General features: G+C 48.7%; 1 protein-coding gene across 1 annotated transcript; it reads right to left on the minus strand.

Annotated features, from left to right (window-relative positions):
• Nucleotides 1-13,617: 13,617 nt before the first annotated feature.
• LOC135827839 (frizzled-9-like) lies at nt 13,618-16,747 on the minus strand. The gene has a single exon (XM_065340268.1). It carries the CDS (start codon nt 16,218-16,220, stop codon nt 14,037-14,039), a length of 2,184 nt encoding a protein of 727 aa, XP_065196340.1. The 5' UTR covers nt 16,221-16,747; the 3' UTR covers nt 13,618-14,036.
• Between the last annotated feature and the right edge of the window lie 741 nt (nt 16,748-17,488).

A 17,488-nucleotide genomic window follows, 5' to 3' on the forward strand; every position in this document is an offset into this window, starting at 1 on the left:
AGGTGGAGGTTGTTCTCTTACAAACGTTGAGTGGGGTTGGGCACGATAGGTGCGAGGCATGAAAACTGGTGCATGGGGATTGAGTGGGAACACGGTCGTGGCTGCTGTTGAGCGGGGTTGGGCACGATATGTGCAAGGTGTGAGGACTGGTGCATGGGGGTTGAGTGGGAACAAGGTCGTGGCTGCTGTTGAGCAGGGTTGGGCACGATAGATGCGAGGTAAGAAGACTGGTGCATGGGGATTGAGTGGGAACACGGTCGATTAGTTGGTGGCTGTGGGCCTATTTGCCTCGCTGAAGTCCCATGGCCGAACCTGAATGGGCGCTGGCCAAAACTCATCTGCCTCGATGGCTGCACATTGGTCTTCACGGACTGTAAGCCTTGCAGCTTTTGTGCCTACATGCTTGCGAGAAGGAAAGGTGCGGCAAGCTGTGGGTGTGATGCCATTCTGGACACAGTGGGACGTTATGGACGTTATGGAATAGTACCGGAAGGAGTTCTCACGATGTTTGATTGATTTTTTTGATTGATTTTATTTGGATTCGCGAGACCAAACGAGCAGGAGTGCTCAATAACAGAGTAGCGAATGGTTGAGTTGTGCTATGTGACAATGTAGTCTCCAAAGGCCTAGAGCGGACGTCTTTGCAGCAATTCTTTTCACCCTGCACATTCACTCCGCCGACACGACAGCGTTTACGGGGCCGTTCCAGGTGCAAAAGATCCACGTCAGCAGTTCTCAACTATTTCGCGTACGGGATAGTCACCGCGACAGCGTTTAAGGGGTCATTCCAGGTGCAAAAGGCATCCATCAATGGCACTTTGGTATGGTATGGTATGGTATTGATTTATTTGAATTCGGTATCTCAACAGTACATTGTACAACTTGGGAAGATCCGAATGACATAGATACATAAACATAAAAGCTTTGCAGTACGGGGTACGGAAAGGGGCCTCCTCGTTCGACTTCGTCGACTTCTGCAGTTCTCCTTCCCGTCAGGGGTACCGAAAGGGGCCTCCTCGCAGTTGTCCTTGCCGTCAGGTCCACGTCACGCAGTTCTCAACTATTTCGCGTACGGGATAGTCGTCTTTGTCGTACGCGACATCGGCGTTTACCGAGTGTCATTGGCACAAAGCAGACCGTTGACGGGGTCACTGTCAAAAAAGTATCAACAACGTTTCGACTACGTGTCGACCACGTATATAGCGGTACACTCAGCGGTACACTAATTCTCGTGCCATTCTCGTGTCACAAAACTGGAACATCGAGTACCAGTATGGAAAGGCTTCCGACAGGAAGCCTTTCCAATTATGCTCGTCGCATATCAGGGAAAACGTCCATAATATGCCAAAGGTTAGCAAGATATGCAAAAAGATATGCCAAAATATGCCAAAATATGCTCGACATAAGCAGAAAGTGTAGATCATTTCAGTAAAATTACAACCTTGGAATATTCATTGGCTTCACGGCCATCATGCTTATGGTGCAAATCAAACACATCCGGAATAGTTTGGCTGGGGTGTGTCCCCAGCAACCGTAGCGATAGTGTCCATCCATGGGGAAATGTAGCAAACGCCTCAACCATTCCAAATTCATCCATAAAAGGCATTTCTGATCGCATTTTGTCCATAATATGAATGTTTTGTCCTCATTTTCTTCAAAATATTTGAATTATATGCTGGCTTCATTCCAATATTCCCTTTGCCGCTCAATATGCCATATGTGAACTGTCTCACAAAATATGCGGAAATATGCGCAAGCATATTTGGTCGAGGCCTAGTCTGGTCTCAGAAGTCATTTTATGCCAGGGCGACGTACTGTGTAAACAAAATCCGAAGATTATGCCAGAAAATATGCCAGCATAATCCGCCAAGGGCTAACTACATTGTCACTTGTTTCTTCCACTCTCCATTCACGCAATTCCTGCACCTATATGTATGTATATCTTTTAATTTGAATTCGCAAGTACACACGCGCTACAAGCCCAATTACATGGAAGCGAATGCCATAATGAGGCCAATTAAGAAAAAGGGTGGGAAGGAGGAGGACGGTAGCAAAGCAACAGGGAGGACAATTCAGGAGCAAAATTAACAATTGCACAAATATGAGAGTACCTGAGACCGAGGGTACCTGTGGTGTAGAGCGATAAAATGCTAAAGCATACAGAAGAAAGGAAATCACAAGCCAATACGCGCTAAACTGCGTTTGGGTTTTAATGAAGGGGGGAAACCGGAGCTCAAGAAAATTATAACATACAAAGTCATAATAAGAATTTAACTGGATGAAGAGTAGCATAAGCAAACATTTCCTGACAACGAGAGGGACCGTAACTACAGCCACGGCAGTAGCTGCTGTAGCAGCAGCAGCAGCAGCAGCAGCAGCAGCAACAACAACAACAACAACAACAACAACAACAACAACAACAACAACAACAACAACAACAACAACAACAACAACAACAACAACAACAACAACAACAACAACAACAACAACATCGACGACGACGACGACGACGACAACAACAGCAGCAGCAGCAGCAGCGCCGTGCAGACTTAGCTTAAAGCCCGAAACTTGAGTTCTAATAGCTGCTAACGTTGGCCTGCGGCTTTAAGACTTACCATGTAAAATCATCTTGAACGAGGTCATAGGCAATTTTGTAACGTGGTTGTAAATTTTCTATTTTTCTCCACTGTTGAATACTCCTGATAAACGAATGGATATATCGAATGCAATAGACAATTCCCAACCACATATCACCACCATGAGTTCGGAACTTTGAGGCTTACCACTTTGTTACATTGCTCTATCGATTTTAGGTGCATACACATGATGACTGACCTGGGGGACGTCAACATTCACATAATCTACTAATTTCATCCAATTCCTACGAAATGGGCACGCTTCAACAGGCCTTGCCGACCTTCCATGACGCTAATATTTTGTCAGCTGAAGCCTCGGTGGGATAGCTCCAGACGGCCAAAAAAGAAACTTCAGGTGGGCCTCGACAGACCCGAGGAGTGTATAATTTGTTACATATTGTACAATGTTCCATAACAGCAGATCACCTCGTACGCTAAAGGAATTCAAGTTCAATATGGAACTTGAGTTCCAAACTTCTAATATTATTATTATTAGAACAAAGGAAATAATATAGCAATCAAGGTAGGGTGACACGATACAATGACAGCACTGGAATATCGAGGTGCGATTTCTCACAAAAGTGTGTAGAACACAAGTAAGAACTAAGCGTGACAAGTGTGTATCAGCAACAAAAACAAAAAAGTGAGAACGAATGATAATAATAACAATAATAAACAAGAAGGTGACAAAACACATTTAGGCACAAGTGGCAACAACGTTGCCACACTACACAAAAGAACATTATTTGAACAATTTTAGGGTAATAACACTATCTTTCTGGACACACAAATTCGGCTTATGAATGCGCTGACAAACAGCTTCCAAAACTTGTAACTGCAAAAGATAACCATGACGAGCACGGCACAAAACAGAAAAACAGGAATCAGAATAAGTACGACAACAGTCAGTACTAGAAACCAAATGATTGTATACTGAAGACTTATTACGAGACGGACGCACACAATCTCGACTCACGCGCACACCCTCACACTCACTCTCACCCTCACTCAGCTCACCTTCTCCCTCACTGTCCGAATCAGAACCTGCTCCGTCATCCACAGCGGTTCGACTCTCCTCCTCACTTGCATCGTCCTGCGTCTCACCTTCACCACCCACGCCAACCGTGAATGCCGTTGCCTTCATGTCAGTCGTCGTCCTTTCCGATTGTTTCCTTTGTATTTTTACCGTGAATTCATAGGTCCGGTTGTAATCTGCTGTAGATCTCCGTGGTCTGTCATTTGCTGCTTTGTTTTGTGGATTAGTTGTTGTTGTTGTTGTTGAATGTGAACCTGGTGTTGTTGTTGGATGTGAAGCTGGTGTTGTTGTTGCAGCCATGGTTGTTGGTCTTTTTGTTGAATCCAGCTCTAGTTCCGGTGGGACAAATCGACCGCCGCGGGTGCTCTCCACCAACACATACCTCGAAGGAGGAGGGTCAGGGGGAGGCAGAGGTGCTGTCACCACTCGAGGCACCGCCCCATGCAAAGCACCCAGAGGCACAGACTTAGGCACACCCGAGGGCTGCACCAATGGCGGTTCCGCACGCACCTCCAAAGAGCTGCCAAGCTCAAGCCCGTCCAACACAGATGTCAGAGGGGGAGCGGCAGACAGCGGCAGGGAACTATCCTGCCGTGTAGGTGATGGGTTTTTCCTAGGCCTCCCGCGTTTGGGCCTCTCAGATTGCGCACTGGGTGGAAGGATGTGAAGTGGAGTGTGTTGTTTGATACGTGCGTTCAGGTGCTGAACAGTCCTACCAACATACCGACTAGCACAATGTCGGCATTCGAAGTTGTAGATAACATGACTGAGGTGGAGGGTTGGTAGGACGTCCTTCCGCACCGTGAACGCACGCATTGTTGTGAAGACTGGCACAAAATGTACTGCATAATAAGTACGACGGACGATAGACTTGACTTCGCGACACACTTTGATCGATTCCTGCCCCTTCCATGGCAAACATAGATAGACGGGACAGCGAGGTGGACCAATCAGCACCGATTTCGGTTTCTGCTCTATGGACAGAAACTTACGCAACAAGAATTCCGGATAGCCATTCTTCAAGAAAACAGATCGAAGAAAATCGAGCTCGGCCTGCAGCTTACTGGGCGAACAAATACGTTGCGCACGGTCCACGAGGTTACGAACTAAGTTGACCTTGTATTGAGACGAACAATATGAATCGAAGGCAATGTACTGACCAGTGAACGTAGGCTTACGATACACAGAAGTCAACATTTCACAGCCAGTCTTCTCTACAAGCACGTCTAGAAATGACAACTTACTAGACTGCTCGTGCTCACAAGTAAAGCGGAGGGAAGGATGTAGGCTGTTGAGCACATCGAGAAACAATTCACTGCTCTCAACACTGTCAAAATGCGTGAACGAATCGTCAACAAAACGCACGTAGAACGCGGGCCAAAGCGACTCATCAATCTTGCACTCACAATAACCAACGAATATATTGGCGAGGACGGGACCAAGAGGAGATCCCATCGCCACACCATCCACTTGCTTGTACATCACATCGTTGAACGAAAATTCTAGTTCGTAACCTCGTGGACCGTGCGCAACGTATTTGTTCGCCCAGTAAGCTGCAGGCCGAGCTCGATTTTCTTCGATCTGTTTTCTTGAAGAATGGCTATCCGGAATTCTTGTTGCGTAAGTTTCTGTCCATAGAGCAGAAACCGAAATCGGTGCTGATTGGTCCACCTCGCTGTCCCGTCTATCTATGTTTGCCATGGAAGGGGCAGGAATCGATCAAAGTGTGTCGCGAAGTCAAGTCTATCGTCCGTCGTACTTATTATGCAGTACATTTTGTGCCAGTCTTCACAACAATGCGTGCGTTCACGGTGCGGAAGGACGTCCTACCAACCCTCCACCTCAGTCATGTTATCTACAACTTCGAATGCCGACATTGTGCTAGTCGGTATGTTGGTAGGACTGTTCAGCACCTGAACGCACGTATCAAACAACACACTCCACTTCACATCCTTCCACCCAGTGCGCAATCTGAGAGGCCCAAACGCGGGAGGCCTAGGAAAAACCCATCACCTACACGGCAGGATAGTTCCCTGCCGCTGTCTGCCGCTCCCCCTCTGACATCTGTGTTGGACGGGCTTGAGCTTGGCAGCTCTTTGGAGGTGCGTGCGGAACCGCCATTGGTGCAGCCCTCGGGTGTGCCTAAGTCTGTGCCTCTGGGTGCTTTGCATGGGGCGGTGCCTCGAGTGGTGACAGCACCTCTGCCTCCCCCTGACCCTCCTCCTTCGAGGTATGTGTTGGTGGAGAGCACCCGCGGCGGTCGATTTGTCCCACCGGAACTAGAGCTGGATTCAACAAAAAGACCAACAACCATGGCTGCAACAACAACACCAGCTTCACATCCAACAACAACACCAGGTTCACATTCAACAACAACAACAACAACTAATCCACAAAACAAAGCAGCAAATGACAGACCACGGAGATCTACAGCAGATTACAACCGGACCTATGAATTCACGGTAAAAATACAAAGGAAACAATCGGAAAGGACGACGACTGACATGAAGGCAACGGCATTCACGGTTGGCGTGGGTGGTGAAGGTGAGACGCAGGACGATGCAAGTGAGGAGGAGAGTCGAACCGCTGTGGATGACGGAGCAGGTTCTGATTCGGACAGTGAGGGAGAAGGTGAGCTGAGTGAGGGTGAGAGTGAGTGTGAGGGTGTGCGCGTGAGTCGAGATTGTGTGCGTCCGTCTCGTAATAAGTCTTCAGTATACAATCATTTGGTTTCTAGTACTGACTGTTGTCGTACTTATTCTGATTCCTGTTTTTCTGTTTTGTGCCGTGCTCGTCATGGTTATCTTTTGCAGTTACAAGTTTTGGAAGCTGTTTGTCAGCGCATTCATAAGCCGAATTTGTGTGTCCAGAAAGATAGTGTTATTACCCTAAAATTGTTCAAATAATGTTCTTTTGTGTAGTGTGGCAACGTTGTTGCCACTTGTGCCTAAATGTGTTTTGTCACCTTCTTGTTTATTATTGTTATTATTATCATTCGTTCTCACTTTTTTGTTTTTGTTGCTGATACACACTTGTCACGCTTAGTTCTTACTTGTGTTCTACACACTTTTGTGAGAAATCGCACCTCGATATTCCAGTGCTGTCATTGTATCGTGTCACCCTACCTTGATTGCTATATTATTTCCTTTGTTCTCATTTTGTTCTTTAGTACAACGGTGATTCCTGAAGAGTGTTGTACGAAAACTTGTTCGAATCATCTATTATTATTATTATTATTAAATTTTGAATAGGGCAGTCCCACAGGCCTAGGGCCTTTTTACAGGGTACCCTATGAACAGCTGCTAACGTTGGCCTGCAGGACAGCTTAGACTGACCATGTAACTGGCCCCTCCACCCCGCAAACGCTAATGGTTGAGGTAAAGCTTCCTGGCAGACCTCTGTTCGTATCTGTTTGGTACAGACCTCCACGACAACTAGCCCTTGGCGGATTATGCCGGCATAATATTTGGCATAATCTTGGGATTCCTTCAAAATATTATGCTCCGGCATAATATACGGATTCCAACGTGTAAGGTCGGCATAATCTTTCGGTTTAGACAAAAATTATGCTTATGGGCATAATACAGCTTTGTCAGAAAGCCTGCAGATGTTTTTTTTAAATACCCCAGTTACGACTCCTTGTCATAGCCATTGGTGGATTATGACGGCATAATATTTGGCATAATCTTGGGATTTCGTCAAATATTATGCTCCGGCATAATTATACGGATTCCAACGTGTGAGGTCGGCATAATCTTTAGGTTTAGACAAAAATTATGCTTAGGGCATGGCCGTGTGTGTATGTGTGGTTTCTCAATCCTCTATGTACAGCATGAATACATAGTGGAACCGAGCATAATTCAGCATGTTTGTTGGCATAATCAAAAGCATAATTTGACGATTGGCCGAGCATAGTCCGCCAATGGCTAACGACAACCAATTGCAGCAATTGCGAATTTATTAGTTTTAACGAGCTCTCTCATGTATTCGATGACCATAACTGTGTAATGTTAGGCGATTTCAATGCCAGAAATTGTGCATGGAAGGACTCTGATGTCACTGACAGTAGTGGTAGAGAAAAAAGTGATATTCATTGCTATTTTAAAATCCGAACTTAGAAGTTGCGACTTCGGCGGTAATAGTCATGAAGTTGATTGTTTCCAACTAGGAACACACGCTTCTTGCCGAACTTGACACTTGACTGACTCACGACTGCCATCCGGAGCACACGTGAGTCAGTCAAGTGTCAAGTTCGGCAAGAAGCGTGTGTTCCTAGTTGGAACAATCAACTTCATGACTATTTTAAAATCATTGTTTGATTCTCCACCTATAAGTGTGAGTTTTAAGCTTGCCAGGTCCAAAAACAATTTACTTTCTCGCTTCCACAGGATCCAATCTACTATTCCATCGTCCATAAGTGCTCCTTTTGCCCGCAAAAGACGCCTCAGAGCATGACAGGAAAGTTACATTAATAATAATATTATTTGATGAGTCCGAACACGATAGTGCTACAGAATCAAAGTTTAAACCTGTCGGTGGTGTTACACTGCATACTAGTATCTGTGTTCGTAATCACACGGCATCGCGCAGGGAAAACTCAGTGTCGAAGCTACACTGCATATCTGTGTTCGTATTCACACGGCATCATGCAAGCAAAACTCAGTGTCGAAGGCGCACTGTATATCTGTATAAGTATTCACTCGGCATCGCGCAGGGAAAACTCAGTGTCGAAGCTGCACTGCCGAATGCGCCATTGCTCACTGGTCATGCCAGCCGTGTAATCCACTCCGGGCGGGTGTGCCGCGCAGTTACCGGCAGTCCTGTCCGTATCAGCCACTCCATGAGAAATTACGTACATATATGTCTGTGCCGATGAACTGGCACCAGCCAGGCAATGTAAATACTGTCCAGCGGCCTTGGCGAAGAAGTTTGGTTTTATGATATACCTTCCATGCTGATTTAGAAAAGCATCGACAACAATTTCTTGGTATTTGTTGCAGTGATGTGCGAAGAGCGCGGCACTACGAAACGTTACAGTCTCCGATGCCATCCACCAGTTGTACTTGTCAAACTGTGGCGGGTAGGGTAGAACGTGCTCAACAGTGGTCCGATGAAATGCGTCCACGCACGCATCATACCGGCATGTATCCAGGCACTTGGTTTCGTAGGTAGGAATCCAATCTCGGTATCCTGGATACTGAACACCGGCCCTTGCAGGACGATCACGTAGTAAAAGCTTCCTGAAGTGAGCTTCAGCTTTCTCGTGACTGTCCAGTAGAAAGCCTGTCTGATTGTGCCTGTAGATGAGTCGGACATCTGAGTCCCAGAAAACAAAGTATTCGAATCTCCACCGCTGCTGCTGCTCCGTTTCCAGTGCCAGCGAGAGAAGCTTGTTGCGGCCACTCGCCCACGATGAGTTCCCGTGATGGCTCGTTTTGTACTTTGCTGTGCGAATCATAGTCACTGGACGTTTCTTCCATGAAAGGTAGATAACAAACACATCGGCGTTTTGACTGACATTTCTCCAGATGGTCGGTGGCTCACTCGGGCCCATGACTAAGTAACTGAATGTGCCACTTCGGATTGTCAAAGTCTCAACTGGTTTGGCGAAGCTGCCTGACGCTTGTGTTTCCCTTACGCTGACCACTCGACGCCAAGTGAACTTTGTCATCAGTAACGACTCTGGGCCACCAGACATAGAATTTATCCACCACAAGACTGTAGCACTGAACATGACACCAAACAGGGTTGTTTGTCCTGCACATTTTGTCAGCCAAACCATTGTACATTGTAGTTGAGCTGCCTAGGATCGTCCGTGCCTCAATCACGAAAACTGATAATAATTATGACATCGCTCTTGTCTGGCAAACCATAGTGTTGAGCGGCCCAGGATCGTCCGTGCCTAACTTGATCACGAAAACTGATGTGATATCGCTCTTGTCTGGCGCCTTTAGACGCTGAAAGGCCAGATATGTCAGTCAGGTACTAACTCCGCTGACAAGAAGAGCAGAAGAGTTAAAAATCTCGGACTGTAACGAAACACACACACAACTCGTTTGACTGAAATGAGGGGCCGTTTACATGAGAAAAATAAGCTTGGGCTTTCGTCTCCGGCTTATTTTTCAAGCGTTTGCATGACGTTTGTACGGGGCCGGCTGAGTTCAGGTCAATACTATCAAGAGTACATAACCATGTATTCTTACATGACACGTGATCGTTGCCGGGGCCATGGCCAATAGGCGATCTTCCCGCCGCGGGCATAATCAGGCCATCAGGACCGTTTGACGTCATTTCGGAAGTTTCAGGACCGTTTGACGTCATTTCGGGAATGTTAGGACCGTTTGACGTCATCTCGGGAATAATTTTTCGACCTTTCGACCTTTGACCTTCCCTAATATGTTGCTTCGCGCTGTAACTGTGTAAGATATCAAATCAAGAACGCTCTGTCTGTCATGATGGCTGAATCTTGCCCTTGCCTGCAGCCCTTGGGCTGCAAGCTCGGGCAAGATTCAGCCATCATGACCTCCTGAGCGTGCTTGATTACATACTTCTTGATACTATCAAGAGTAGATGTATGTAATCAAGCACGCTCAGGTCAGGATCGGAGGTCATGATGGCTGAATCTTGCCCGTGAGTGCAGCCCAAGGGCTGTAAGCCCGAGGGCTACAGGCAAGGGCAAGATTCAGCCATCACTGATCATGACAGACAGTACAGAGCGTGCTTGATTTGATTTCTTACAGCGCGAAGCAACATAATAGGGAAGGTCAAAGGTCGAAAGGTCAAAATATTATTCCCGAAATGACGTCAAACGGTCCTGACATTCCCGAAATGGCGTCAAACGATCCTGAAACTGTCGAAATGAACCGGTCCTGTGAGTCACAGTGACTCAAAGGCCTTGCTGAGGTCTTGGAAAGCTGCTGCAGCGTATTGACCTCGGTCCAGGCACTCTTGCCAGTCATTGTAGTCACAATTGTCAGAAGGTCTTCACACGAGTGCTGCCTGGGATAGGCAAACTGTTCTTTTGGTAGTGCATCAGAGTAATAATAATAATAATAATAATAATAATAATAATCTTTATTTCAGGATTACCCAAAGGCTAACGCCTATCTGGGGGATCTCCTAGTCATGACATAAGTAGGTCATGAGCTGCTCGTACACACACCACTCTAAAGCGGGATTCACAGAAGCTTTTTTGCGATGCGACACGCGATGCGACAGCCGCGAAACCGGGAAATCCCCAAATCGCAACCATTGCGGACCCTACGCAACTGACGCAACTGGGCCATCGCAGGCCATCGCAGAAGTTGAGCTTGGCTCAACTTTTGCGATGCGATGCGATGCGACAAGCGATTTGGCGTACGATTTTGACCTTTTCTACAGCAAAGTTGTACAAAGGTTCAAGAGTTGCCTATAAATTTGTACAAGTTGTATCAAACCGCGCCAATATCATGGTGACGTAGCCAAATCAGCAAGATTTTGTCGCATCACTGACTTCTTCTGTGAATGGTATTTCGCGAGTTCGCATCGCACGCGTCCGTCGCAGATCGCGTCGCATCGCGTGTCGCATCGCAAAAAAGCTTCTGTGAATCCCGCTTAACAGTTTGGAAGCAATGGGCAGCAGAGAGATGGGACGATAATTACCAGGGTCAGATGGATCTCCGCGCTTGAGGATTGACCGTACGTTAGCGATCTTGTATAAGGAGGGGAACGTGCCAGATGTGAAGGAAGGAGTAAACAAGTGAGGTAGACTACATTTTTGTAGGAGATAACTGCTCTGAGAACAGTTTGTAGATTGCTGCAGGAATGTTGTCTCGGCCTCAGGCTTTGTGACTACTTTAACGAGAAGACTGATAGTTTCTGCTGTGACAGGCTCAGATGCAACAAGAGCTAACTCAGGCATTGGCCCATACGTTAGCTCCATTTCTGAGCGCGTTAGTGCAGACGAAGGTTGTTCAGACGGCATGGCGCTGTTGAAACTATTTGCATCACCATCGCAAACGGCAGACAGGCTGGTTCTACGAGTGTCACATGACAGTGTTTCTGGCGCCACAATGCTGGCGAAGGAGGATATGAGCGATGGGACAGAGGCCTGCGGTTCCTGGTAAATGACTGTTCTTCCAAGTAGGGAGTTCATAGTCGTCCATTTAAGCTTGCAAGCGAGCCGTAGAGCACGGAATGATTGAAGGAGTGCATGGTGCTGAGTGTTGCGCTGCATTTTCCGGTGAGCCCGTTTCCTGCGGAACAGTAGTTTTCTAAGCTCGCCATTTGCCCAAGGCGAAGGTTGGTTTGTATTTAAATGATACTATGATTGGTTTAGGCGGGCAATGTCGCTCAAGAGTGTCAGCTGTGGCGGTTTGGAAGAGGTTGAAGTTCTCGTTCAGAGTGTGGTCTTTGGTTGATTGGAGGTCCATGTACTGTGTAGTCCCAGATCTGTCAAGGCGGAAACGTTTTCATTTGCAAACCGACTAAAAATACATCAGATTCGGCTGCGAAATCAGCTGATTGTTCAAAGAATACGAAGTCTTCGAAGATCGGCTGCAAAATTGGAATGTATTGGAAAATCGGCTAAAAGAATTGTTGGCATAATAGTGGCTTCAAAATAGCACTTTAAAAAAAGCTTTGCAACAACATTTTGGTAGATTTTCGGCGATTCTCAAAGGAACCCTCCAAAATCGGCGAAGAGCTAAGCGATTTTTCGGTAAGTCTCGTTTTCAGCGAATTTTTTGGCCCGCCGATTTGGGGAAAGCCTATCGAGCGGTCCTGCATGTACTTGCAGCAACATCGTTCGTTCGTAAACGCACTTTGCAACAACATTTTGTTAGATTTTCGGCGATTCTCAAAGGAACCCTCTAACATCGGCGAAAAGCTTAGCGATTTTCGATAAGTCTCATTTTCGGCGAATTTTTCGGCCGGCCGATTTGGGGAAAGCCTAGATATAGGCCAGTTACTACTGCTGGCAGATGTGTCGCCCTGCCATCAAGAAAATAATACCCACACGCGTATGGATCCATTTCCAGCTGCGTTGCCTTGACTCCAGGTGGGCTGTGACATCCAGCACTTTGTTCATCACTGCTTAGTGCTGTGGATGTGTACTAACATGGAACGCAGACATGGATTGGGCAAGACTGAAACTCAGTGATCCACACAATGACACAAGGCAAGAGTCTTGACCTACAAATTACAATGACTATGAGTATGACAGTCTAGTTTGTGTGTTTCTGAACATTCAAGCGATGCCGACGCGGATCCCACGAATCATTATGTATCTAATATTGACTGAGTACGAGGTCAATATAGGAAATAAAAGCCGAGTAAAAGATATTTCCTATACTGACCAAGTACGAAGTCAATATTAGATTTATCACGACAAACAGTCCGTATTTCAAATTCCAGAACGATAACCTCATGAATCCCGGTTTTACGATTGCACAACCGTTGCACCACCACCTACTCTGCCCTAGGCACCGTTCAACTGCGCAACCCCTAAGCAGTCAAATATAAGCAGTCAATATAGCCCTAAGGAGTGACATATGCAGGAATATTTGACTGCTTAGGTATGGCAAAAATCTATGTGAGTCAATACTAAGGGAGTGATAATATTAATTATGACAGTCATGTAGGTGTACGGGCATGTGGTCTCTGCAGCCGGCCCACTCACTGCGCTCCATGAAATTCGACCCAAAACTGGCGCCTTGAAACAGTTCCCAATCACTGCATACATGTTGTGCATGCGTACGTCCAGCAGCATTCCTGCCACTTCCACTTCCAGGGCGTGCAAATTGAGGGTGCCAAGTATGCACTTTGGGTCGGATTTCATAGAGCGCAGCTGCAATGCCAATGGCGCTTCTGCCTGAGCACCATGCGGACATGTAAATGCTGCGACACCCGTAGCACCCTGGCAATCACTGGCTTGACACAATCTGGCAAACCCGAACCGAACACAAACACCTGATCGGATGTTGTCCGATGAATGCACGGTCGTACATGTGAATAGTTATTAAACAACTATCAGCGACCTAAGGCACAAGCCCAGGTGTATACACCTGGAGAGGAGGCAGCAGGTCTGCCACAGGAAAGAACTTCACAGACATCACGAGTTCTCAAATCAAGCTAGCCCTTGGCGTAGAGTGCTGAGAAAATCAGCAGAGGGGGCTCGAGAAGCACTGAATCTGGCAGAACCTTACAAATCATTATGGTGAAGAGTTCGGTTGATTCTGCACCTTTCCCCTATCCATATACAAAACATGCACAAAACTTTCAAGGAAAAGTTACAAATTCTGCTGATTTCTCTGCCACACTGTCTACCAAGGGCTAAAATCAAGCTCAAACAGTTCGGCTGCCAATATTGCCAATGCAGGCATCTTTCAAACATCAGTACTGGAGATGTCACGACCACGGCGGCTGGAGGAGATGCTCTGGGTAGTGTAGCAGAGCTCCGCCCGTATGCTGTTGGTGCTGGTCCCGTCTGTCACGGATGCGCTAACAACAACTGTCTGCTGGGCGGCGGCAGCTGGCGGCGTGCTGACAGCAACCGTCTGCTGGCAAACCGGCGGGGTGCTGTTGCCGCTGGAAACCGGGATGCAAGATGGCGTCTGACTTTGCGAGACTGCGCACGCCTTCTTCACGCAGGGTAGCCAGCTGCAGAACAGGTTTTTGTACCAGAGGCAGATGAGGGCGATCAGCAGTGCCATGAAGTAGCGGATGCCGAAGACGGACAGCAGCGGGTGGCGTCCGCCGGTGCAGCCGGGCGAGTCGCCGTCCTCGGCGCACGCCACCGCCGTCAGCTGCCACTCGTCCTGCTCGACGTACTCGTAGAGCAGCGTCGTCAGGTAGCCGACGGCCGGCACCAGCAGGAGCACGCAGAACTTGCCGATGCGCTCGAAGCGCAGGCGATACTGCTCGTCGCCGAGACCGGCGGCCTGCGCCGCGCTGCCAAGAATGGGCGCCGTCGACGACTCGGTGGTCGCCGTGGCGTTGGAGCGCGGCGACGCCAGTGCGGCGTAGTGTCGCTGCAGCAGCAGAACTCGCCAGCCGACGAACAGGCAGAACAGCACGGCAATGCTCACCGCCGACACGGGGCAGATTACGAAGTTCAGCAGCGCGTTGATGTTGTACGACCCCACTGAGCAGGCGCCGGTCAGCAGGCCGCCGTCGATCTTCTGCAGCAGAAATACCGCCACCGTCAGCGCTGTGGGAACCAGCCACACGATGGCCGTCGCCGGAATCGTCAGGTACGTGTCAATCTTCCGAATGGTCTTGCGCGTTGCCATGACCGTGACTAGCCAGAAGACGGAGAGCTTGAACCAGGTGAACAGGGCCAGGACGCCCGTGAAGTATGTCAGGAAGAACGTCAGCAGGCAGGCGACGGGAGGAAGACGGCTCTCGCCGCCCATGCCCTGGTATACGGCGTCGCTCGTCGAGTCGCACGACTGGTTGTGCCCGATCAGCTTCGTTGTCACGGCAATGAGCTGGGTGATCCCCGCTACCATGCCGCACACATTGATCAAGAGCACGCCCCACTCGGGCGACAGGAAGTTCTTCAGGTCGGCCACGAAGGACACCAGCGATATCAGCAGCGCTAGGACGGAGAGGATTGCGATCGCGAGAAAGACGGCCGGCATGATCACGTCACGATCTCGCTCGGTGTACATGGTGTCCCGGGTACAGCTCTGCCCGCAGTACCGCTGGCCGCCAAACCGGTACCAAGACTTGTCCACCGCGGAGCCGCCAGGGCACGTTGCCGTGAACGTAGTCGTCGGCAACGCTGTTGGCGGAATGTCTGAGAACTCGACTTGAATGTGCGGTCCGATGTCCCATCCCGTCGGTATGACCGTCTCGTTGCTATGGCTGTGCGGCATGAAACACTGGCCCGGGTGCGAGATCAGCTTGCTGCAGTCATACAGGTGATCAGGCCAGGTCATATTGCGCTGGAAGGCCCTGATGTACGGCAGGCACGCGTCTCTGACCAGTTCGCACAGCTGCCTGCAGGGACCCACCACGTGCGAGATGGGCAGCTGCCTGAACGGATCCATGTCTGGCGTGCAGTGCGGCACATGTATGAAGCAAAGGAATGCAAACAGCCACGGATGGCAGTGCGTCTGCACCAGCGGTTTCATGTCGTCCAGTCGCTTGTTGACCACCAATGGCAAGTTCTCCTCTAGCGTGTTGGGCCATCTCGTGCGATTGTAGCCAATGCGCTCATAGCACAGAGGAACGTCGTCAAACGTTCGACACGCTCGGTGAGAGAGATCTTTTCCCGGCGTGTATTGACACTGGACGGTGCTGGACAGCAGCACAACAGCTAACGTTATCAACGCCAACGACAATTCAGTACGAACTGAAAGATAACCGCTGCTCTGTCGACTTCGGCTCGTGGTGCCCCCTGCCGCAATCTTCGCTGACATCATGCTCGTGTGAGAGATGAACTGGGTGCCTGAAGCGGTCATTCGCGGTTGAAGCAAGCCTTCTGGGCAGACCTGAACGAAATGCCCAAAACCTCTCACCACGCACTGCAACCCGGATGACGCGCGGTTGGGGCACTTTCGCATTCACTCCGCTTGGCACCACAAGCAACGGCAGCGTGGCGTAGTGCTAAACCATTGCGCCTGGAAGTCAGTCACCTAGCAGCTAACTCGATAGTAACGAACCCTACAATATTATGCACCGCTTCAGTTCAGGTTCGCGCCTGTTTGCTACGTGTCTTGAATGGCCAAACCACTAGTAAACGTACTCTCAGTCTGACGTCCAACAGAGCAAGACCCGTTATGAGAAGACAAGTTCTACAAGCTCAGCTCCTTCGATGCTTGCACGACTGTCAGAGCGGTATTTGAACATTAAAAATGGCTTTGCCTCTCATTGTTCACCTGGATTCTTCGCGGAGGTGTCTTGAATCTTGGTGTCGGTCTCTTGTTGATGTTGTTGCCTTCATCTAGCATAGCCATAGCCTAGGTCTGGCGCGCGCTAGCTGCGGGTGTGCATGCCGTGCTGTGCGAGTGCCCGCGCTCAGCCCGCACGAGCCTGCATGGCACACAGGAAGACTGACCGACTGGTCGGCGTTTATCTCAGAGGTTTTCAAGCACCGCTTGGAGTGGTTGCAAGAACCTCGAAGCCATTCAAGTGCTCCGTTTGCTGCGTGCGGTGTGCGAGTGGATCGACATCAGTAGACTCTGCTTGGGGAAAAAACCCTACATGCAGCAGACCTGCTCGCACAAGCACACTACAAATCGATGTACTCTCTCAGCGGCTTTCACACTATTCAGAGTCTGCTGTGTGTCAGTTTGTCACACTCGAGGGAGAACATTCATATCGTGTACGCTGTAACAGTCGCCGCCGCGGCATGTCTGCTGCTAAATCGTCTCCCGCTCGCCGAGCTGCAAGTGAAAAACCTTTTTTTTGAAGGGATCGCGCGAGGCAGCAGTGTTCGATGAAATGGCGTAGCATTGATTTTGCAGATGTACGAGTAGATCTACTACATGTTCTTGTTTGTGAGCGCAAGAATAGATTATGTTGTTGGTTCCGTCGGGTCATCGGCGTTTCGACGTCACCGCATAACATTGTAGAACATAATAGCTCTCGCGTCAGTACTCACTTACTTAGCACACCATAGGCATAGGCACGGTTAAAAGACTGGAGAGTCCCTGATCAAACAGGACGTCTAACATAATGGTCATTGTTGGTAGATCTACATGGCTGTATAGTATGCGTCAAGAACCCAGGTGTCTGCTCGAGGTCCTATTATTAATTTTTTCGGTTCGTCTCTGGCGGAACAGTATACTTCAGTAGCACTACCAAAAGTACATAACCCTGGGGGTTGCCC

This window comes from Sycon ciliatum, chromosome 12, assembly GCF_964019385.1.
Source record: "Sycon ciliatum chromosome 12, ocSycCili1.1, whole genome shotgun sequence".
Taxonomy (NCBI): domain Eukaryota; kingdom Metazoa; phylum Porifera; class Calcarea; order Leucosolenida; family Sycettidae; genus Sycon; species Sycon ciliatum.

Excerpts from the sequence above, each read along its gene's own strand:
- LOC135827839 (XM_065340268.1), bottom strand. The coding sequence starts at position 16,220 with ATGCGAAAGTGCCCCAACCGCGCGTCATCCGGGTTGCAGTGCGTGGTG.